The 25038-nt window shown below is 38.1% G+C and overlaps 1 protein-coding gene across 2 annotated transcripts in view; it reads left to right on the forward strand.

The window, feature by feature from the left end:
* Positions 1 to 25038, forward strand: part of NDUFS4 (NADH:ubiquinone oxidoreductase subunit S4) — a 55620-nt gene that overhangs the window by 9747 nt on the left and 20835 nt on the right. Inside the window, exon 2 of one of the 2 annotated variants that reach the window (XM_065406583.1) lies at positions 16853 to 16931. The exons of the other annotated variant lie outside the window; for it this stretch is intronic. Coding sequence (XP_065262655.1) covers positions 16853 to 16931 — 79 coding nt within the window. The remainder of the gene's footprint in view (positions 1 to 16852; positions 16932 to 25038) is intronic. 2 annotated transcript variants of the gene reach the window in all.

The raw sequence follows: 25038 nt of genomic DNA on the forward strand, positions 1-25038 counted from the left end.
GGTCCATCTAGCCCAGTATCCTGTCTACTGACAGTGGCCAATCCCAGGTGCCCCAGAGGGAGTGAATCCAACTGGCAATGATCAAGTGATCTCTCTCCTGCCACCCATTTCCACCTTCTGACAAACAGAGGCTAGGGACACCCTTCCTTCCCCATCCTGGCTAATATCCATTAACGGACTTAACCTCCATGAATTTATCCAGTTCTCTTTTAAACGCTGTTATAGTCCTAGCCTTCTCAACCTCCTCTGGCAAGGAGTTCCACAAGTTGACTGTGCGCTATGTGAAGAAGAACTTCCTTTTATTTGTTTTAAACCTGCTGCCCATTAATTTCATTTGGTGGCCCCTAGTTCTTGTATTATGGGAACAAGTAAATAACTTTTCCTTATTTACTTTCTCTACATCACTCATGATTTTATATACCTCTATCATATCCCCCCTTAGTCTCCTCTTTTCCAAGCTAAAAAGTCCTAGCCTCTTTAATCTCTCCTCATATGGGACCCGTTCCAAACCCCTAATAATTTTAGTTGCCCTTCTCTGAACCTTTTCTAATGCCAGTATATCTTTTTTGAGATGAGGAGACCACATCTGTACGCAGTATTCAAGATGTGGGCGTACCATGGATTTATATAAGGGCAATAAGATACTCTCCGTCTTATTTTCTATCCCCTTTTTAATGATTCCTAACATCCTGTTTGCTTTTTTGACCGCCGCTGCACACTACGTGGACGTCTTCAGCGAATTATCCACGATGACTCCCAAGATCTTTTTCCTGATTCGTTGTAGCTAAATTAGCCCCCATCATATTGTATGTATAGTTGGGGTCATTTCTTCCAATGTGCCTTACTTTACATTTATCCACATTAAATTTCATTTGCCATTTTGTTGCCCAATCACTTAGTTTTGTGAGATCTTTTTGAAGTTCTTCACAGTCTGCTTTGGTCTTAACTATCTTGAGCAGTTTAGTATCATCTGCAAACTTTGCCACCTCACTTTTTACCCCTTTCTCCAGATCATTTATGAATAAGTTGAATAGGATTGGTCCTAGGATTGACCCTTGGGGGACACCACTTGTTACTCCTCTCCATTCTGAGAATTTACAATTTATTCCTACCCTTTGTTCCCTGTCTTTTAACCAGTTCTCAATCCATGAAAGGACCTTCCTTCTTATCCCATGACAACTTAATTTATGTAAGAGCCTTTGGTGAGGGACCTTGTAAAAGGCTTTCTGGAAATCTAAGTACACTATGTCTGCTGGATCTCCCTTGTCCACATGTTTGTTGACCCCTTCAAAGAACTCTAATAGATTAGTAAGACACGATTTCCCTTTATAGAAACCATGTTGACTTTTGCCGAACAATTTATGTTCTTCTATGTGTCTGACAATTTTATTCTTTACTATTGTTTCAACTAATTTGCCCGGTACTGACGTTAGACTTACCAGTCTGTAATTGCCAGGATCACCTCTAGAGCCCTTTTTAAATATTGGCGTTACATTAGAGCTTCCAGTCATTGGGTACAGAAGCCGATTTAAAGGACGGCTTTAAAGGACACCTTTTATGTCATCTATTTTACTTTCTTGGTAGTACTCATTTTTCCCAAAAGTCTATTTTCTAGTGCTCTCTGTATACTAGATCTTAAATGACTCTAGTATTGGGGCTTCTATCACTTTTTTGGAGGAACTATTTCACAGACTGATAAATCTGACCAGAAGGAGATCTCATTGTTTTCAGGCTAAATTTCCTGTTCTTAACTACTTTTCATTACATCTAGTTGCACCTTTTTGTCTCCCTAAATATCCTTATAGGGGAAAAGACACCAAGTTTTTAGTTTATAGTGGGAAAAATATTGCCTTTTGGGTTACAAAAATGACCTTCAGTAGAGGTCTCCTGTAGCCTTGGGCATTATAACTCAGTCAACTGTGGAGTCACAGTTTTCCACTGCAAATTTCAACTTCAGACAGTATTTACCTCAATATGTAATCAGAAAAGGCCAAAAGACAGCTTTTTGGGTGGTGCTTGTCTTCAGTGACTGGTAGGAGCTGTTGCCTCCAAAGCAATCATTTTCTAAGTGAGGTTAGCATCAGAATTGGTATGGCCCAAAATAACCTTTAATGGAAATTCTGGATAATTAAATGTAAAACGTTTGAGAAACGAAACAGTGCTTGTTACCTCTTTAGGATGCTTTTTATGGCTCGTTGCAGCATGAGACGGAACAGGCTGTGGATGAGTATCTAAATTTTTTATTTTTATTGGAAATAAAAGCAAACCAACATGATAACTGTGATTGTGTTAATACCTATGTACTCTCTCATGATTGTCAATATGTTAAGTAGATATGGGAATAGGACAAGGGTGGGTTAAAGTGTTCAAAATTTAAATCCTTGGCTGTGTCCTAAATTATTTGAAAACAGCTATCATGTTGCCACTGTATACATAATTTGTACTACAGCTAAGGCAGTTAGTATGGTACTACTTCCATGTTGTTCTAAACTTTTAAATTTTCCCATTTATTTATGTAAGCTTCAAAACAGGGTTTTACATAGCATAATTTTGTGGAAATATTAAAGAAATGGGTTCTTTCTTGCTTATGCTATTTATGTATGTGGATGAAGGGAAGACTTAATCCTGTTCATAGCTGTTTCGCTTATTTTTGATGTTCAGATCATTTGTATACAGAAATAGTTTCCTTACAATGCTTTTTTGAGGATTGCTGGTTCTTTAGAAACTAAAAAATGAACAGTTTTCACTTTGGCCCCATGTTAAAATCTGGAGTCTCTGTTCCTGGAACAGTGGCGGGGGGTAGGGAGGGAGGAGGGGGAAATCACCTTTTACACGTACTGTTAACTTTCCTATTATTGACTGGGTTGTGGGAATGAAAAACCATGTTTACTGTAATCCTGAGAAGCTTTACATACTTTTATAGGGAAGCTTAAACCTAGTCTTAGTATAAATAGACTACTGAGTGAAATCTGTGCAGTGCCTTTACTCTCTGCACTATTTTATCTAGCAGTCTTAGTAGATTTGGTTGAGTCCTGTGGTAATTTAAACATTTTCTTTAAGAATTTTCTGCATTTACGTTACTTTCATCCTGTTTCAAAAATATGAGGAATTTCAATTTTTAAAAAAGTTTTAGTTCAATTAAGTGAAAGCAAGGCACTGTCACACTGTTAAATGTTTTGTGTCTATAATGAGGTTCATTGTCTTCTTGTAAGAAGTTAAGTCTAACTACTTTACAAACGTGTATCTCGAGATTGCCCAGAAGTGTCATATATAGTCTTCTGTAACTAAATAAAATAGGTCCTTTGATCAATCTAGAAGGAGATAAGGTCAAAAATGAATTTCACCTTCTTATTGTATATTCAAATTTTAAAATTAGAACTAAAGTTTATATCAGATGTACTTAGGGCCCTGAGAGGTCTCTCTTTAAACTAAAAATATGTGTAAATTTATCTATTATGTATTTCAAGGTGACATTGTTCCTTGCTGGCCAATATGGTATATTTAGATACCATTTTGTTAACAAGCCACTTCCAGCTGCTGTAATTTATTGCTGTCTGAATCTTCCCTTGACCTGCAACTGATGTAGAGAAAGTAAATTAACTTTTGACTGTGCTAGACAGACTGTAGGCAGCCACAGAATTTGTGTAGGCAAACATTTCTTGCAGCTGTTTATAAGACTGGACTAGTAATATAGAAGTTTATTTTCATACTGAACTTTAATTCACTATTTTAAAAAATTGACTCTAAATTTAGAGTTTACTTTTAAATAAATATTTGAAGGCATACCTTTCATGAAATTTGTGCTCCTTAATATTTGTATACTTTTCCCAGTTGCCATCTTAATATCAATCTAACAAAGTAAAAAGCCTCCCACAAAATGCTAATGATAAAATTTGTATTAATGTACTCAACAGAATGTAAATAAATATTAGGTTTTAATTGACATTTAAGTAGATCTTTTAATCTTTGATACTTCATGCACAGAAGCTCTTTGGGAGATATTAAAACAACATAATTGAGAGGCTGTACATGACTATAGTTATAAAATAAGGTATTCTTTTTAGATATTTGAAGACCTAATGCGATGAAAAATGAGTGACTTAATTTTTTTTGTAATCTTTTTAAAACAACAACAACAACAACGTTGTTTGCTGCAGTAGTCTGACACTGCTGTGATGCATTCAAGGGATCTTTATATGCTCTCTGTAAATTGTCTGAAGTGCAGTTTCACGATAGTGACGTTTTGTCTACATGTAGATGGTGATTGTGTTGAAAATGAGAAGCCACAGGTTAAACTCTCAATATTGCTGCCTGTGTTTGTAAGAGTAAGCTTTGCATCCTGAGCACTAGTTTTGCCTTCGGGGTTTATTCCACTTTGGAAACTAGTCAGCATTGGCAGGGAGTCCTTTTAAGGAGCTAATAGCTGCTCAAAAGGCAAGAGCATAGAGAGAGAATACAACGAGGGGAAAGAAAATATAAATAAAAATCAACTGGGGTGGAGGAAGGGAATAATGCAGTAACTAAGAGAACAGGGGACCATAAGAAAATGTAGAAGATAAACTATTTATTTGGGTTTTTTTAAAAATGTGTCTTTCTCAGTACTCTAGATTAAGCAGAAGAGCAAGTAAAGAAATTAGCTGTAAATAGAAAATGAGAAGGGAAAATTAAGATACATGAAGTCTGGAGAGGAAAAAGGTGGAGTGAAGATACAGTTTAATTTGTCTCAAAATAAACTACAGTAAAATCACCTTATGTGCTAATAACATACAATAATGTATCCCTCATCTGTCTAAAGTATTATTGTCCCAAGAGAGTAGATATTTACCTTATATAGTGTTCTCTGATATCTGTCTATATAAATAAATAAAAAATCAGGCTTGGCTTCTAAAGTAGTTTTACATAATGATTATTTTCAAATGTGTCCTAGAAAGTTTGTTGTATCTAGATGTTTGATGTAACACTCTGTAAAACTATAATAGGAGACCCTAGCAGGAGGTAAAAGCCTTGCAATTGGTCCTTTGTTTCAAGCCAAAGGCAAATGTGCATGATAGAAGGTAATTATTTCACAGTCTTGCCCACAACAAAAGAGCATTGTGATTAGACTCTTCGTAAAGAAAGATGTAATACTTTTAATATTCTATGTTGTCTCTAACAGGTTTTAAATCTTATTGATACAGTGTAATGAGGTTAAAGATCAAAAGCAAATATGCTGCACACCCTAATGTTCCACCAGAAGTCCAACTGGAACTATTGACTACTGCAGTCTGGCCAAGTTCTGTCTTAAGGATTCTAATGATATTTACAACACAACCTGCCTTTTATTGGATGTTCAGTTAATGTTGATTCCTGGATACGGGATTGCACCATTGTGCGTGTTGTTTGGATGCAACACTAAATGAAGCGTGCTAAAGTGTCATGATGGTTGTTCCACTCTCAGTACTGTAAAATGCAGATCTGCAGCAGCTGAACATATTGGAGCTGGAAACAAATCCACAAATGCATAATAAGGCTTAAAATCAAGTGTGATGAGTAAGCAGCAAGGTGGACAATTATGGTAGAATAGTGACAGAGAAATAAGGTTGGGGTGGAATTGAGGACAAAAGCTATAGATCAGGAAGGAAACCAAAGGTTGGGGGAGAAAAGCAGGACAAAGGAGATGGAATAAGAATGAAACAGGACAGGATTTAAGGGGGTCCATTAGCTTGATAATCCCACTGTCATGTCTAGAGTGAACTCTGACTGCAGACAAGTTTGCAAAATGGTAAGTTTCATTTAGTTACTACTTCCAGAATGCAGTGCATTTCTTCCTTTCATTGATTTTTATGAAGTATTTCAAAGTGAAACACATTAGTTGTGTGTGAAATAGCTGCTTTTTGTGTGTGTGTGTGTGTGTGATAGCTGTCTTTGCAATTGTGGCTCTCTAGCCCAGTGTTTCCCTAACTTGGCACGCCACTTGTATAGGGAAAGCCCCTGGCGGGCCGGGCCGGTTTGTGTACCTGTCGCGTCCGCAGGTCTGGCCGATCGCGGCTCCCACTGGCCGCGGTTCGCTGCTCCAGGCCAATGGGAGCTGCTGGAAGCGGTGGCCAGTAAGTCCCTCGGCCCGCGCCACTTCCAGCAGCTCCCATTGGCCTGGAGTGGCGAACCGCGGCCAGTGGGAGCCGCAATCGGCCGGACCTGCGGACGGGGCAGGTAAACAAACCGGACCGGCCTGCCAGGGGCTTTCCCTAAACAAGCGGCATCCCAAGTTTGGGAAACACTGCTCTAGCCAAACAGATAAGTTGGCTTCACTTGCAGACTGGAAATGTGAAACCAAGAAGTTTCTCAGTAACATTTAAAAAAATTATTTTGCACACAGTTAGATGTATGGTTTTTAAATGGGACTGTTCTGGGGATATGGAAGGCAAGAATAAGATGCACAAATTTACAAGCCAGGTTTTGTGGCCCTCGCTATCTTGTGTTATCTCCAGACCTATCAATACAGTGCATGCTACTATAAATGCTCAATGAAATGAAAAGGGAGGCAACATCAAGAGGAAAGGCTAGACATGCAGTAATGTTGTATAACCTAAAATTTATGTAAAGTTTCTAGTGGTTTTTTGTTTAATTTTATACAATTCAGGATACATTTTATACCAGAAAAAGAGCACAGACTTTCCTACCACAGAGGTGGGTTATGGAGAGAGCCCTGCGTGGATACAAAATCTGCATCCAATCTGCGATTTGCAAAAATGGTCTGTGGATATTCGCGGGTGCGGATATAAAGCAGATATCCGCAGAGTTGTAGGGCTCTAGTTGTGGAACTTGAGTTTCTTTCATTCCTTGCAGTGTTGGCATTAAACCCTGGGACTTATGTTCTTTTTACTACAAAGAGAGCACTTAGAACAGTTTTTATTTACAGTTACTACTGATGTGGCCTCAATGTATGTATGTGTGTATGTGAGGGGAGAAGTTTGACATTCAGAAAGCAGACATAGCAAAATTAGTTCACCTGTGTTTTTAATTGAAATTCCCTCCACCTTCAGCCTTCTCCCCATTTCTCAAGACCCTTTCCAAAAATAGATAATCCCCAAATCAGTCGATAGTTAAGAAGATCCTGCGTGGGCCAAATTAATTAAATACTAGTAAATGTTAGGATTGTTTCCCCTCTAACATCCAAGTTTCCACTGTTGCATTGAAAATCTGCCAACTCAGGATTATGATCACAGATTAATTTCCCGACGTGTGTCTTCTGGTTTAGGGAGTAGTGTGTAATGCCCTTCCCCAGTTACACACCAAATTGCTGATCAGAAGTTATACTACAACAGATTGCAATAGTGCAAAACAATTCAGTCACTTGACATCAGTGGAACATCTTATAAATGACCCCATTGCTAAAGAAATTAATATCTACAATCTTGTACTTTTTACATTACATGTTCTGTGACAGCTACTATAGTAATTTAGAGTTGGTCTCAGATTGCTTCATTCTTAGTGTGCTGAGCCACTCTGACGAAAGTGCTTATTTCCTTTTTAATAAAGTATTTAGTACTTACAAGGTCGTGAGTTCAATTTCCAAAGACAGGTGATCTTCTGTACTAGTTGGCTTTGATATATGATACTTGGTAGTTAGTAGCCAAAGGTCAAACAATGTTAATATTTATTTATTTTTTTAGGCACACTCCAGATGAGCAACACCTGTATACCTAAAATGCAGTCTTCTCTAGCAGAAAAGCAAATTCAGTTAGTCCTTGTAAATTGGGAGATATATTACATTATACATCAACTCTTCATCATAACTGCTTATACCTGCGACACTTTTTAATGTTTTCATTTTCACAGTTTGGATTTTTTTTTCCATTTTAAAGTAACAATTTCTGTAGTGTAGATTAGACTAGAAGAGTTTTCCTTTCACCTATCTCAAACTCATTTTTCTGTGTTTATCATTTAACATAATTTTGAAGACAGAGGAGAAATTATGATGTGCAAGCATTGTTTAAGAATGTAGCTACTTTTAATTGCAGACTTGCTTCTCCTCCAAAACCAAGTTATTCATTCACTATGTGCCACAAAATTGTAATACAGAGACTTCACATAATCTGTTTTATAAACAGATATATATAAATATATGGAGAGAGAGAGAATTTTTAGATCCATAAACTCAGTTTTTACTAATAATTTTATTATATCATAACATCTATATCCTACATGAAAAAATGCCCTAGTTTGTTTTGAATCTACTTCTTAATCATAATATATTTCTAGCTATATATTATTTTACTTTTAGAATATAAAATGCACCATCCTGGAGCCTTTGAGCTCATGTACAATAAATACTGCTTAGAGAGTTACATTGGTTTAATGTATAGCTTTGTTTCACATTCACATCCTTTGTCTAGCTTTTTCTTAGATTATTTCTGCTTTGTCCCTTTCTATGCAAGGTTCCCGAGAGTTAACTTTCTGTTCTGCGTATTCAATGGTTCTGTTTTGAATTTTATTTGTTCTAGTACCTACTGTTGTTCAGGATTGGTCATCTTAAAACTCCCTTTACGCTTGATCAGAATACATGCTTTTTCATGAGTGCTTTCAAAGCCCTACTATTAGATGATGAATGAGACATGGGGTTTGATTTCAGGCTTTCCTCTGTCTTCCTATTATGACCCAATTTTCCTTTTTCGAAACTTCAAATTTTCTTCAACATACCTCCAACCGTTGACCAAAAGGCAGTGCTAAAAGATCAGTCAGATGTCTCCCACATAGTGGTTAAGTAGCTTTTTTTTTTTTTTACAGTGAGTTCAGTCTTACCTTATTGATTAGACCAGAGGAGTATGAATATTCTGCATGTGGTCATTCTGTGTACCAGCCAGGCAAGCACAGTAATTTGACCTCTTCTAAACATGGATTCTTTACATTTTCCTTAATTTCTTTAGATAAGTCTCTATTACTTCAGTGTCTGTATCAGTCTTCCCAAATGTGTAAGTTTTTAATTTTTTTGGTTGTGTATTTAAATGCAAAAAAAGAAATGGAGTTGTGTTACTATGTATTGGTTAATATGTAGTCTTCTTAGTTTCACCTAAAATCAGTCAGTTGAATCTTAAAATCTGATTAAAAATAACACATTTTCAAGACTAGTGTTTAGGCCAAATGCCTTGCTTAATTTTCATGTAAAATTTAGCTAAAATATTTATAGAATGGTTTTTCCATATTTAACAAATCTGAGCCGAAGCTCAGGTCTGGTAAGTCCACTTGGCACTTCTTGAGCTTGAATGGCACAAAGTGGATTTAAACTAGCCAGGAACGGTCAGCAGAGAGTTCTCCTTTATAGCAGAACTCTCGGATGGTGATGGTATCAGCAGAGCTGGCTTCTGCTTCCCTGATGTAAAGAGGAAAAGTGGTCATGATGGGAATGAGGAGCGCTGCTATGCCTTATCTTCCCAGGTATAAGGTTGCTGTGGGATCTTACACCAATGGTGTAAATTAGAGCTACTGCTTGGTCAGGATTAGGGAATTTCAAATGACTCCCTAATGGACACCCTTGAGGAAGGCTGAGATGTGCTTGTATTTTGAGGGGAATGAACCTGAGGATAGTGAAAGGTTGAAGGGGGGAGAAGTTTTTGAAGCTGCTGGCTCTGAGTTCAAATAGCACCCTGTGAGATCAATTCAGTGAGATTTTTTTCGTATTCGACACCTTTGAAAATCAGACCAAAATTTGTTGCAATGATTGTGAACTTTGAATAGTCAGGTTACTCCTACTCAAATTATCAAATACTGTAGAATCAAAATCAAAACCAAGTTCCACAAGTTAATTTCCCATGAAAGATAAAAATCAGTCAATAGCTTCTATAGTTCAAAAAATTGTTAAGCCCGAAAGATATGCTAGTATCATGTATTCTACTGACACGAGAGACTCATATGCTTCTACTTCAGGTTCCAGCTATCTCATCTCTTTTGGATGCTCATTTTTAACCCCATTTCAAATAGAGAGCTCCCAGACTCTTCCCTAGCCTGGTAGCAAGCAAGAACAGATTCAAAGAGGTCATCTGATTTGAGGAAACATATAGGCTTATGATTGCCAGTCTGTTTGATTGTAAATCCTTAGTACAGGGAAGATAGTCATGAAAAGAAGCAGAAACTGGCTAGACAACCAAGCTATTTGACTAGCTCATCTTTCTCTTACAAAAACAGGTGTAACTTCAACCTGTCCACTATGATGGACAGCACTAGAGTGATGGCCTATACAGACAAACAAGTGTAACCTCTTCTTGGGGTCTGCATAGCAAAAATCAGCACAGCACAACTGGATAAGTAGACAAGAGGTGAACTCAGTGGAGTCTTTTTGTCCATAGCAAAACTGGGATCTTTTGGTAAGCAGACTGAAATGACAGAACAAGAGTTTATTCCTGACCCATTAGGAGGCAGTGGCTCTGAATATACTGTTTCAAAATTAGTCCGTCTGCCTATTTTACTCCTTCTACTTCTGAAGAAAATTAATGAGTAATTCCAGTAGCACTCTTCTGGGCTGAGAGTTCATAATTTCTGGACCTCATGGAACTGTCCTTGCACACTTTTCTCTCTCATTCCGTAAAGAGAGCCCAGAACTATCAGCCAAACTTAAGTAAACTTTGTCAAAAAGATTTGGAAGTTGAATGCAAATAACTGGGTTGTGGGGAACAGTCCTCTGTAGTAACTGACACCCTTTCTATCTGTGAGGAATACACTTGGAATATGCTTAATTTGGCTTACATTTGGTTGATAGTATAGAAAAGAAAAAAAAATATCGAACTCCAGGCAATATAATTCTTCAAACACTAGAAGTTTTGCAGGTTGATCTGCCATTAGTTCTGAGTGAAAACACCCTAAAGATTCGTGAGCCATGTCCACAACAGAGGTAAACAGGGCTTATTGGATTTTTTTTTTTTTTTTGGTCATCCTCGTATCATAGATTTGTAAGGCCATAAAAAACCATTGTGATCATATAGTCTTACCTCCCACATAATACAAGCTATCAATTTCTTGCCCTCCTTTCCCCCTAGTAATTCCTGCATCAAATGTAATAACATGTGGTTGCATTAGAGCATATCTCGTAGAGATCCAATCTTAATTTAAAGACTTCAAGTACTGGAGAATTCACCACATTCCTTGATGTGGATTACCCTCGCTGATTGATTGAATGATTGATTACTCTCACTGATAAAATCTTATGCCATAATGCAAGTTTGAATTTGTGTAGTTTCAACTTCCAGCCATTCAATCTCGCATATGTTTTTCTGCTAGATTAAAGAGCCCTCTAGTATGAGAGATCTTTTCCCTGGGTAGCTTTGTTAGCTTGGCCAGTGCCAGCCACTCCATTTTTAACTTAATGCACTGGTGATCTGTCTGTTCCATTTTTTTTAGTCTTTATTTACCTACACAAAGAAAAAATGATTGGGTGTCTGTGTGAATTTTTCAGAGAGGAAAAATCCTTAGAAATTCCAAGACCAAAACTTCATTTAAAAATGAGCTAACGTTTAACTACTCATAATTTCCTAAATGCAAATTTAAAAGCAAGGGATTGGATTGGCTCTAAACAATTTGGTGAAAACTCATGATCAAATGTCGTTTGGCACTAAATTTGTAACAACTCTGAAAGAGTAAAGAAACTAACATGGAAATTATAAAGATATAATATAAAATGAACACACAGCAATATTTGTAAAAGTGGAAAAATTATAGTAGTGTAAAAGAAACTTGAGAATATTTGATATGCAAATTAAAAGAATAAACTTTGGCATCCATTATGCCATTTTTAGAGCCACCTTTTAAAGTAAAACTTCAGTTTAAGTCTTGGTTATCCACTGATCTCAAGAACAACAGATTTCTACTAGTGCTTTATGATCAAAATGCTATTTGCATTAAAAGAATTATTTATCTAAGCCAAAGCATACCTAGACTAGTATGCATGTCTTATTATAGTGAAGTAGAAAGTTATTTGAAAATCAAAGATTAAAATAGAATGAATACTGAGTTCATAGGTTTTCAGTGGTCTTCTAACTTCTTTTCCTATATACCAGCCCAAGCAGTTGATATAATTCCTTCTCGCAGTTGATGAGTGCAAAAATAAACAAAGGACTTGTAATATTTTCACCACATAGGGTTGTTTGAAAACACCGAGTACTTCTGTTTCTAGCAGGTACAGCTAGTTCAGTTAAACATTTTGCTGTTTTTTCTCTTTAGTGAATCTTTATTCCTATTTGAAAATACAATGCTTTGTTGCAAAGTTATTTTTCTTTTGCTCCTTAGGAGTGCTCTGTGGGCAGCACTCTATTGGCCACAAAATTGTTCTCCAACTCCTATACAGTTTCTTTCTGACCTAATAGATGGGAGCATCTGAACAGAAGAGTAATTGCTGAAAACTCTCTGTGACACTACACCCCATATTCTGCACAGTGATATTATTATATGATTATGGTATAATTATGATGCATTTTGTACAAGACAGATCATGTGAAGTGTCATTGGAAAAGTTATGGTTTGCTGAATATGATTATCCTATTTGTATGCATGTATCATTTTTGTATCTAAAATTAGGAATATTGACTATGTATCTGCATTTCAATCATGCTTACTCTGGGTGACACCCACAACTAGCCTTTCTGGTACAACAGTGAAGAAGCCAAAGACAATGGGCCCTGGAAGAACTTAACCTTCCTGTGAATGTTCTAGACTGCTATAACTCAGGTATGCAAGGTCATGTGACCAGACCATATGTCTCTGGACTCCATCTTGGGATGTCAGTATTTTTCCACAAACCGGTCGGGGAATCAAGTTTTGAAACAAAGGGTTCCCGAAATATGCTAAAGGTATATAAGGCAGGGAGTGACATCACTCCCCACACAAGAAGAATCCTGGATACGCTTGAGGAACAAAGACTGAATTGAGGGAAGTGCTAGACCCAGGCTAAAGGGATTTCTAGCCTGTGTATGAAAGACCTGGGGATTCCAAGCTGTAAAGCAAGTGCAGTTTGTCCCTTAAGAATCTGCAGCGTGCTTGTATCATCAGCCAGGGTGAGAATTTGCTATTTCATATCCTGTCTTTCTAGTATCTTAGACTTAGTTTGTGTTTTTTGCTAGGTAATCTGCATTGATCTGTTTGCTATCACTTATAATCAATTAAAATCTATCTTTGTAGTTAATAAACTTGTTTTTGCTTTATCTAAACCAGTGAGTTGGAGTGAGGTGCTTGGGAATCTTAGCTCAGAGAGGCTGTTGCATATTCCTCTTCACATTGCAGGGTGGGGACTCTATGAGCTTACACCGTACAGTTTTGTGCAGCGCAAAACAGTATAATTTTGGGTTTATGCTCCAGAGGGGGTGCGTGCCTAGGGAGCTGAGAGTTACCGTGGCTTTAGCCTTTCTACTGTTGGTTGGTTTGTGCAGTGGCTAGTCAGAGAGCCTGCATGTAACTGCAGCTGGGTGTGTCCCTACCTGTGTGTATGCTGGTGGAAATGTAAGACCGGGAGCAGGTCTGCAGCTTGTCACAGCAGCACAGTCTGAGGAGCCTAGGCTGGTGGGTCAGAGGGCTCAGTGGTACCCCAGTTTCCAGGGGGAACCTATCACACTCTCCTCCTAGTAGCTTTCAGCATGAACAGAACTGAGAAACTTCAGTAACTAATCTACATCTGCAGTGTCCACAGCTGTATCATCTGCACTTCATGGCCAGTTGATATTAAAAAATGGCTGATGCATCTCAAAATTTGCCATGGGTGTACCATCTTCATCACCATAAGATGATCCTCAACCAAAAAAACCATGACCTTCTGTGTACTATACCACATTTGAAAATGTGTAGGATCAGAGATTGGAGGACCACAGACAATGCTGTAGTTGCCTTGCTAAACCATTTTAAACTTCTCCTGGTATGGCAGTTTCAAAACAGAGTGAAACTGGACTATTGTCAGCATCAAAATGGTTTCTTGAGCAAGGGTCAGATAGTCTTTTAAGCAGAGCTGATATCTTGCTCTTCTGCGGGGAGTCGTAAAAAATCTGTTCCAATTATGGTTTTATCTCCCCACTGTCCTTCACCAGCCAAGAGAGACCTGAATCTGACTAGTATGACTTAGTCTGCACATCCCTAGCACTCCAAGAACCTCAGGAAGCAGCAATAGTTGAAACCCAGGCTGTGTACTGACACACCCCACTCTCTTCCAAGCATACCTTTCCTACCATGCAGACAAACAGATCAGTCTGATCTATGTGATCTTATTGTTAAAATAGCTTGGAAATTCCTTAATATTCTGGATGTAAACAGCTTTGATTTAACCTCGGGGGGGGGGGGAGGCTCATCCTCCTGGACTGTTCTGCTGATTGATATTGTGAAGGTGAAGATATCCATATAAGCTCTTTAGTTTCAATTATTCCTACTATTTGGACCAAGACTTCTCCCCCCAGTGCTCCACCCATATTTCCTTCTGCTTCATCTGAAAAAAATACTATTGTGTAAGATGGAACCAGAGAAGGTTGTGTTCATGGGTAAAGGATGAAATATCATTAAAAGGTCCCAGTAAGCCATTCTTTTACTAGCCTGCCAATTTCCTTTGAGCCCTCTGAAACCCAGTAGATCATAATTTATTATTCGTACTGCAGTAGTATCTAGGAGCCCCAGTCATAGATCAGAACATCATTTGGCTAGGCACTGTACAGGCACATTACGAAAGGCAGTCCAGTAAGCCTGCAAGGTCAGACCATCAAGAAAGCTTGACAGAAGTGAGTGCTTCAACCAACAAAACAGAGATGGATAATGGTCAGTCTACAAAGGCATATCCCCTTTCTCTCACCCCTCCACCTCCAATGTCAGTCCCAAAAACAAGATCCAGAGTTCAGCCACCTGCTAGAATTGAGCCAGAAGCTACCTGAGACAGACACACAGTTGTCACTATAGCCAAGAGACCTTAAGCCAATTAAGATGGGTTCATCATCTGCATTTATGCTGAAGTCACCCAGAACAATTGGTCTCTATTATTCCAGTGCTGCCACAGAGGAAATCTGTCAGCTCAAGCAAGAATGATGAGTTCACGTGGTCAAGTGGGATGATGCAAGAATTTTTGTACTTAAGAAGGCTGCATTATCATGAAAAAGTAAAAATAATAAAAGAAGGAATTTGTTTTGTAATTGATGGCAAACTGCTTTTTTGGCAAATCAAATTTAATATAGTTAAATATGAACTGCATTAATGCAGTTAAATAACATAGACCAATGGGAATACATTAAATAACATAGACCAATGGGAATACACAACTGAAGTAGAATTGCGTTGAGCTTGAAATAATAGTAACATAACCTCTTGGAATGTTGATGTTTTCCTGGACAAATGGAGTTGGATCCTACTAATTCCAATTATAACTTCGCATAAAATAGTTGTGGCTTGACCTGTGCTCAGTGATCTCAAACTCTTCCAAGCAATAATAGCTAGAACTTTGTCAGCATTGTTAAAATAACTTTTTCAGTCACTTTAAATGTTAATTGGACTGTTTTCTCTAAAATGGGGGAATTAATTTAGTTGATGTTGCAAAATGCAGTAAAGCTGGTTTATTACTAAATTTTGGGAATAGATGAATTTATAATAGCCATTTGGACTCTATACCTTCAAAGCACTGTACATAATTATGACATGCTTTTCAAATTTGTTCTTGAATGCTTGTATGCAAACTCATAGTTCTTAAACTGTATTTCGTATTGTAGCCTACTAAACAAATGTACATATTTGTTGGCTTCTATTTTTGGCTTAGATAGTATTTAAAAAAAAAAAATCTGAACATACTATCATCCTGTTCCTGAAAAATTTGGATTTCAGAATGTACTCATATTGCATGGTTGGCTTTCAAAAATTGTGTAATGTAGCGATAAAAGATATGCCAATAAATCACCAGCAAGTCAGCCATGACACCTCCATAAACAAAAATCTCATAAATTTCATTTGCATTATGAAATATGTCTAGCTTTCTGAATTATGTAACCTCTGAAGGACAATCGAAAACTACAGTAGCCTGGTCCACTCTTTTTTATACTTGTATATTCTCTCACTTTAATGCATCATTTGTTTAAAGCAACCTGAATTAAACATGAAGCACACAGAGTTGTCAGAGAAAACTGCTCTTTCACTTGCGGTTGTACTGTTTTGCCAAGGGACCAACTGCTTTTGTGGGGCCCAATCCTGCTCCCAGTGACTCCATAAAAATTAATGGCAAAACCATCACTGAATTAACTGGGAGCAGGATTGGCTTCATAGTTCTGCCCATACTTAATGTTATAGGTTTTACTAATTATGCTAAAAGGTTAACCAAAATGTTTGGAAGCTATTAAACAGATCAACAATTGAGGTAGAAATGAATCAAAATGAGCTGTACCTAGTCATAAAGACAGAATTTGTATCTGAATTATCAGTTAAGAGGAGTGAGTTTGTTTAATATCCTGTTATTAAACGGTACAACTAGCTTACGCCATTGGGATAGAATTAAGATTGTTTTCCTCTGATGCCATCATTTAGGATCAGAGTTCCTGAATACTTGCAGCAGCTTTGTGTTTTTGTCTGTTCGTGACAAACCAACTACTGTACATTCATATAGAGCAGTACAGTCCTTGCCACTGGCAGTCTCTCTGTGACAGAGAGCCTGTAGGCTGACATAAAGTGCAGCCTGTTGTGAACTGCTAAGTGGGAGTCTGCCAAAAACTCAGCAGACAGAACTAATTGGGGAGAAAAAGGATTTTTGTGCCCTCATCTCTCCCTCTTCCATTTTTTTTACAAGATGGATATTGATAAAGTAACTTGTTTATGTAAGATTTGTCTGCCTCTATTTTCTCATTGCATGAATCATTTTTTAACTTCGAGTCTTGCACTGCAGGTCACTGAGCACTTCCACATGGCGGCTGGCACAGGACCAAGCTCAAGACACGCAACTCATCACAGTTGATGAAAAATTGGTAAGGGTTTTCTACTGCACACTGCTATGATACTGCCTTCAGGGTTATTTCTGCACAATAGGCATCAGTATGGTCTTCCATGCTCTTGTAGGAAAGCCATATAAATGTAAACTACAAAGCAAAAATCTCTCATACATTTTAAAGTGGGAATATTCGTGAGCCATAACGAAATCTGTATGTGAAAGAAATTCATGGTTACAAATATTAAACAATACAGAATTATGAAACTACCTTGGTGGTGGTTATTTTGTGGTCAAGAAGCAGTAAGAACTCTATTTTTGTAATGAAAGTGCTATTTTTGAAAGCTATACATTTGCCTTTTTAGTGAAATCACACAGAATTTACCATTGCTTCCTAAAATTGACTTTACTGGGTTCTACAGTGTTGAAGAAATAGTCTGAAGAACGATGCAAAGTTAGTGTTACTTTGTACCTATACTCGGCTTTTGAATATGCATGAGGGTTTAGATTACAACTAGGAACAAATGCATAGCATTCTTCTCCTAATCAGTAGCAGATTAGAATTTTGGCAACCTTCTCTTATAAATTTTGCAATGTGTGGTCCGTTACTTTAGATGCAACCTGATACTTATGCTTACAATATACAATAGCATAAGTTTTGTAAGACTTCCAGGCCTTCTGGTGGGAATGTGTCATAGCAAAAGCATGTTTTTCATTGGCTTTCTTACCACTTTTAAATCTTAATTTTTAAAAAATCCCATAATAGATAGATCATATTGTATTTACCTTCAGGCGTACAAAAAAGCATCTTAACTTCTTGGGAATAAAAAGAAATACTTGAAATTTTTTGTCATCTAAATTGAAAATGTGTAATAGTAACTTCAGTGTTGAGACATCTAAAGCTTTTGAACATCTTTTTAAAACTTTATTTCCCATAGTTTCCATAATATAAATATGGGTCATTCTTTCCTTGTCTATGTCAACTGGTAACTGTTCAGATTATCTGTAAATACATTACAGTACCCTTAATCATTTTTATCTGAATCTCATTTTCAAAAATAAAAAACATAGTTCTAGTTTATAAACTTTAGTGTTAAGATTTTTTTTCTCTATTTTGGCAGATGTGGTTATTTAGTTGGACAAATGTGTAATTTGTTGTGCAGCATGTGCCATTTTATGTATAGAAACTTAAATACAATAGTTCAGTTTTCAGTATATGGATTAAAAGTCACTGGATGCTGCCTAAATACTCATGTTCCTGTTTTTCCTAGATTTAATAATTATCTTATGAATTGCATTTCATAGAATTATTGTAGCACTGTTCCCTAATCTAAAGGTTTAATACTGGAGTGGTAATTTGTATTATAGTTACATGTATCTTGGCTACAAAGGGGTCAAGTTCAATTTGTACATTTTGTGGATTTTTTGGTATTATGTACAATACTTTCAAATTTGATACTGTATTTACAGAATTAATCAGGGATTGCATTATTAATCTGGCAGCCCTTTAAATAGTAAATAAGATGGTTAAATGTTCATTTTGTCCAGTTCTTCCCAGTACTGTGATAATAGGTCTAACCAAATACTGTTGTTTATTTACAATTTATTTGTGGATCTTACTGGAATTTTTTTCTTCTGTGCTCATACAGGGCTTGAGATTAATTTTTGTAATACTATGAATCTTTTCAACTACTGTGTCTGTAGACTTGATTACAGTCTGATGATTAGATTTGTTTGTAATGGAGTCAATGTAGAAACCATTTCAGAAAAATACACACCTGAATAAAAATGACAGGCCTTTAATAGTTCATGTTTATAAACGAGGAGGGGTTTCAAGTGAATGTTTGATGATTAGGTTGCTATGTAAATAACTTGATTTTGGTTGTTGACATAAATTCATTTTTATTAAATTATACATTAACTCAGTTGTAAATTAGGATTAAATCCCTTATTTAGCAGCAAATCACTTTTCAGAGACTTTAATACTTAATTTTCTGTTCATTTTTTCAAAAACTAGTGTTAAGCATAATGAAACCACACTGTATCTATGCATAATTATATAGTTAAATTACATTGCAGAAATTGATACTTTTTCCCCCCTGGAAAAGTTTCATATTTGCTGCATGTGTAGACATCTCCTTATCAGAGCTCATTAAACCATACTGTGCAATATGAATTGAACTCTTATTTCCTCCCCCCCACCCCCCAATTTTGTCATAACTACTGTCATAGACTCACAGGACTCATGCTCTCTCTCGGCTCCGTACGGTCCCTGGGAGGAACCCCCTTCAGTGTGACAGCCCTTCTCGAGGGTTCACATTCTCTCTGGGGGTTAAGCCCTGTGCTTCAGCGCCTCCTGGATCTGCACTTCCCTGAACCTTCAGCATGCTTGTCTCTTGCCGTGGGCCCCCTCAGGGAGTCCCCTCGCTCTGGACCCCCGAGACCTTCATACCCAGAGGAAATAATGCAACCCCGATCTCTAGGCTGCAGTGACTCTCAGCCAGCGTAAAACAGAAGGGTTTATTGAACATCTGAACACAACACAGGAAGTTCGCAGGGCCCTCGGGCCTAGCAGCCCTCAACACAGTTCATCTAGGTCTTTTCCCCCATCCAGGTGAGCTCTGGTTGCTCTCTCTCCACAGTCCAGAAGCCCCCTTCTTCCAGCTGACCATCCTATATCACCTCCCCCAACAGCCCCATCTCTGTCCTTTGTCTTCGGTCCCAGATAAACAGGCCACCTAGGCCCTCTCTCTTCCATCCTTTGTTTCCCCACTGGCTGGAACCGTCTGGTCAGGTCACGGGGTCCTCTCTCCTCAGCCCATTGTCCTCCCACTGACCTGAACCAGCTGACTTCCAAGCTGGGGTGGGCCTCCTGGTGACCAGTCACTAGGGTACCCAATCTCCAGGCTGTTGTCCAGGGTCCCAACTGCTAGGCGAGGTCACCGCTGGTCCTCTGCAACAACAAACCCCCTCTCCCACCACCTCATTAAATAAGCAAAACACAGGGAAACCAAGTCCCACACACTCTGCATGCAAACCATTGAAAAAATAAGAAAATCCCTCGCTTTGTCACAACCACATTCCCTACATCTGACACATCTTTCTCAGTAGATCAGTTGCACGTATGACAATATCTAGTAGGAAAAATGTAACATTACTATAGGTATTGCTGATCTACTTGATGTACATACATACATATGGCTGTAATGTCAGTAAGGCACTTCGATGATAATCCAAAAGAAGAAAATTAAAAGTGCTTTATAACTACACTGCAGCCTGAGGATGGAATTACTTTTATCATAGAAATGTAGGACTGGAAGGGACCTTATTAGGTTGTCTAGTCCAGTTCCCTGCACTCGAGGCAGGACTAATTATTATCTGGACCATCCTTGACAGGTGTTTTTCTAACCTGTTCTTAAAAACCTCCAATGATGGAGATTCTGCAATCTCCCTAGGTAATTTGTTCCAGTGCTTAACTACCCTTGCAGTTAGGAACTTTTTCCTAATTTCTAACCTAAATCTCCCTTGCTTCAATTTAAGCCCCATTACTTCTTGTCTTGTCCTCAGTGGCTAAGGAGAACAATTTATCGCCCTCCTCTTTATAATGTCCTTGTACGTACTTGAAGACTGTCATCATCTCCCCCCTCAGTCTTCTCTTCTCCAAACTAAACAAATCCAGTTTTTTCAATCTTTCCTCCTAGGTAGGGCCCTACCAAATTCACAGTCATAGGATTTTTAAAATAATAAATTTCATGATTTCAGATATTTAAATCTGAAATTTCACAGTGTTGTAATTATAGGGGTCCTGACCCAAAAGGGTGGTGTTGGGGGGTTACAAGGTTATTGTAGGGCATCACAGTATTGCCACCCTTACTTCTGCGCTGCTGGTGGTGGCTCTTCTCCCTTCAGAGCTGGGCAGCCGCAGAGCAGCAACTGCTGGCTGGGAGCGCAGCTCTGAAGGCAGTGCTGCCACCAGCAGCAGTGCAGAAGTAAGGATGGCAATACCCATACCATTACTTCTGCGCTGCTGCTGGCAGGGTGCTGCCTTCAGAGCTGGGCGTCTAGCCAGCAGCTGCCGCTCTCCGACCACCCAACTCTGAAATCGGTGCCAAAATAAGGTTGGCAATACCATGACCTTCCTACGATAACTTTGCGACTCCCTGCGACCCCCTTTAGGGTCGGGACCCCCAGTTTGAGAAACACTGGTCTCCTCCGTGAAATCTGAATAGTATAGTGTAAAAGTACACAAGGCATGATTTCATGGGGGAGACCAGATTTCACGGTCTGTGACGCGTTTTTTTCCACGGCCGTGAATTTGGTAGGGCCTTACTCATAGGTCATGCTTTCTAGAACTTTAATCATTTTTGTTGCTCTTTCTCCAATTTGTCCACATCCCAAAGTGTGGTTCCCAGAACTGGATACAGTACTCCAGATGAGGTCTTATCAGTGCTGAGTAGAGTGGAAGAATTATGTCTCATATCTTGATTACAACACTCCTGCTAATACATTTCAGAATGATGTTCACTTTTTTTGCAACTGTATTACATTTAGTTTGTGATCCACTATAACCTTCAAGAAGTGATGATGCTCTAATACCCCGTCATGATTATCACTTTCATTTCCTGTGTAGTCCAGATGTTAAGGTATCTTTGATGAATAGCCAAAGCCAAAATAAAACAAAATATATATATATATAAAATAAACAAGGCTAAACAAAATCATGGGTGTTGCATCATATCCTGAATCTCTGGTCAAACTCAGGCTCTGGTGCGTCACCAGCAGGGTTGAGTTCCAAAGGCCTGGCATTTTACCCAATAAGCTTACAGCAAGGGCATTCCATCTATTCTCAACTGCTAGGATAAATGGCAGCGTGAGAAGGGTTCTGAGACCCTGGGCTGTCACTGACAAGATCTTTTAGCAGTGGATCTCCCTCAAGTGATGCTTAAAACAATGTAACTGCAAATATAGATGGGACAACAAAGTTTGAGCGTCATTGCAGAAAGTATGATTAGTATTGCATAAAGTAAAAAATTCCACTATTGCAACTTACAAGCTTCATTTGTACGGCTGTAAGCCTGTTTAGCGTGTCTGCCCCAAGCAGGCCTTGCATTTGGCATACTACCATTGTACAGTGGGTACCTATTGCATAGTTTCCAGCAAAGCGCAGTTCTGTGGAAGTAGCTGTCCACAGTTGAAGAGGTGCTGTACCAAAATTTTCATAAAGCTTTTTTCAATGGATAAGACTGGTTGACATCAGTATTGCATAAAATATTTTTAAACAAGAAAATCCATAATATTACATGCTTTATACCTTTAAAGAGAAAACTCATATAACTGTACATAAGTTACAGTAGCGCACAAAACAAGAAGTAAAAATACAGGAGACATGGCAAGAGTCTCTGCTAGGTGGACCACAGGTGCTACGGGTGCTGCACAAGCTACAGGTGCTACACAAATGCTTTCTGTTTATATTAGCACTGTTATGGAGCACAGTGACCTGCTGCGGGATACAGCAGTGCGAAGCCTTGCTTACAGTTGCTATTGTGCTGTGAACGCTTTTTGCATTTTTTTTTTCTTTTTTGTACATAGACAGTGAGATGTGGTACAAGCATGACGAGCTACTTGCAGTGGTGCTTGTAGTGATAAAATCCTGTATGTGGCCAAGCTATTGACATTTCAGCGACTATGCTGAAATGGCTTTGCCCTGTCTATATTATCAGTTAAGCTGTTTTCTTGGAATCAGTTTAGGAGGACTAGTTACTGAAAACTGTCAACAATGGGTCAGTTTCCTTCTGTAGACAGGAATTCAGAGAACTGGCATTTGAAGTAATTGTACATGTAAGTGAATGGGAAGCCAGTGCAAAAATGTAAGCACTCACTCCAGTCAGGAGGTAGACAGTTGCATGCCTCACCTGCTGTGACTTTTAAGAGGTCTTCAAGTGTACAGCACATTACAACAGTCCAGCCTTGAAATAACAGATGGATGACTACATCAAAGGGGAGTAATAGTGGCAACCTGTTGACCATCCATAGGTGATAGTGATGGCCTGTAGTGATTTTTACTATCTGAGAATACAGGATTAATGATGGATCAATAGGATTCCTAGCATGTGAGCCATTTTGGCATGCATATACTTTCGGTAACCAATTGTAGAAACTATCACAGTCCACTTCTCTAGAAGCTTGCCCTACCAGCAAGCATCATTTAGCCATGTCAGCTTGTAACCAGTTTACCTTCATTCATTTCCCTGGCTTGGAAAGTAGTGAAACTATAATTTGGGCTTGATTAAAGAAGACATAGTATGGAGTATATTAAACAATGGTGACACTGCAGCACAAAATAGAAATATGTACCCATATGTGGAAAATGATCATGAAAAGTTAGACTTTTTCAAATGTCTCATATTGTCTAGAGTGCTATAATATAAAGGACACAGCAATAAGAGTTTTAGCACACCCTTAAAAGTTTGGATTATTTTGCAGCAGATCCAAAAAAACTAAAAAATGTCTGGTGGTATAACTACTTCTTGAAAACAAAGCTTGAGTATACTGCAAAGTTAGAGGCAAATCAGTGTGATATCCTTTCTGGAGTTTGTCTTAGAAGCTATTTTTGTGAATTGAAAGGAGAGACATTTGGCAAATTGCAGCTTTATTAAATATAGGCTTACTGTACTTTCAAGAAGAGGAAATCTTACTTAACTGGAAATTCTCTGAGCAATACTACAGCATTTTACAATAGGGATACAGTGGACATGCTGTATGTTGATTTTCAGAATGCTTTAAACGTAGATCGCTTGGGCAGCAGTTGAAACTGCTGCTAACTTTGTGCATTTTACAGTATCTGGATTAAAAAAAATTAAGGTAATCGTTTAGTCCTTTGTGCTTTCTCCTATACTGCCTCTATCTGAAAAACTACATCATTATCCACCTTTAAAATTCTCTTTTGTTGTGATACCTACCAAAACTTGACAACCATTAGGTCACTGGTTTGCTGAGACCGCTGGCTATCATAGTGACTGGTATTATCTCATTATTTCCTTGTACTCTTCATCTGTCTGTATTGCATCATCTGTTGTCTCTTATCTTATACTTTAGTCCCTGCCCCAGAAATATTACAGTCTGTCTTATTTTGTATTTGTACAGCGCCTAGCACAATAGAGCCTTGGTTCATGACAAGGGCCACTTGGTGCTATAACAATAAAAATAATAATGTTGTAAATGTACACTGGTGACACACTTGATCACCAGAACAAACATTTATTGCTAAAATAGTAATTTATATTAAAATGTGGTTTGGTTCTCTTTTGTTTGGTACAGTTGCTGCTAGAAATATCTTAAATACAGCACACATTTATATTTACAGATCATCTAGTATATTGATTGTTAGTTCATTGCATTTTGCTGCCTGGCAATTAAATCCCTCTTTAATTAGAATAACTTATCTCAGTTCAGCCTCTAGTGCTTGCTGCAACTTGCTTTTGTAAGTAATACTGTTTGATTAAGCATGTAGTGGTGTTAGCAAGCTCAGTTGGCTGATAGTGATATATATGGAGCTTTCTGTAGAATGTCTGCAGGAAACAAGTTATTCACCAGCAGAGAGGAGAAGCTTTCTGTAGCTCTGACAGTGCAAGTAAAGAAATTACTGTATCATCCTCTTTTGTAAAGAAGAAAAAAATGGTGTGAACAAGCTTTGGAAAAAAAAAAAAAAATATTGATACATGAATATATTGGTGTTTCTAGGATTAGGATAATTTTCTTTCATTATGGAAAATATTTATAATGCTAAATTTGCAGAATTTTTAAAGTAGCCCCTAACTTATTCAGAATCAATTTCTACTGAGCTATCTTGAAACAAATGTACCGTAGTTATGCTGATGGGTTACATTCTCATGTGCATGTTTTTGAGGAGAAGGTAGAGGAATTGGTTTTCTTTCTGAGATCCTTTTCTTGTGGTGCATGGTAGCACTATCTCTGCTAGGTTATTGGAAGGAGGAGTGTCTGAGATTGGTGGTTATACAACCTTCTAACATCTCAAGTGTCTGTTTTGTCTGGACTTCCCTCATGCAGCATTCTTGTGCAAAAATTTCAAGGCTTTAATCTGAAGCACTGGGTCAAAGGATATGTCTCTTTGAGGGGGAGACAGGAGG

This window comes from Emys orbicularis, chromosome 6 (genome assembly GCF_028017835.1).
Source record: "Emys orbicularis isolate rEmyOrb1 chromosome 6, rEmyOrb1.hap1, whole genome shotgun sequence".
Classification (NCBI taxonomy): domain Eukaryota; kingdom Metazoa; phylum Chordata; order Testudines; family Emydidae; genus Emys; species Emys orbicularis.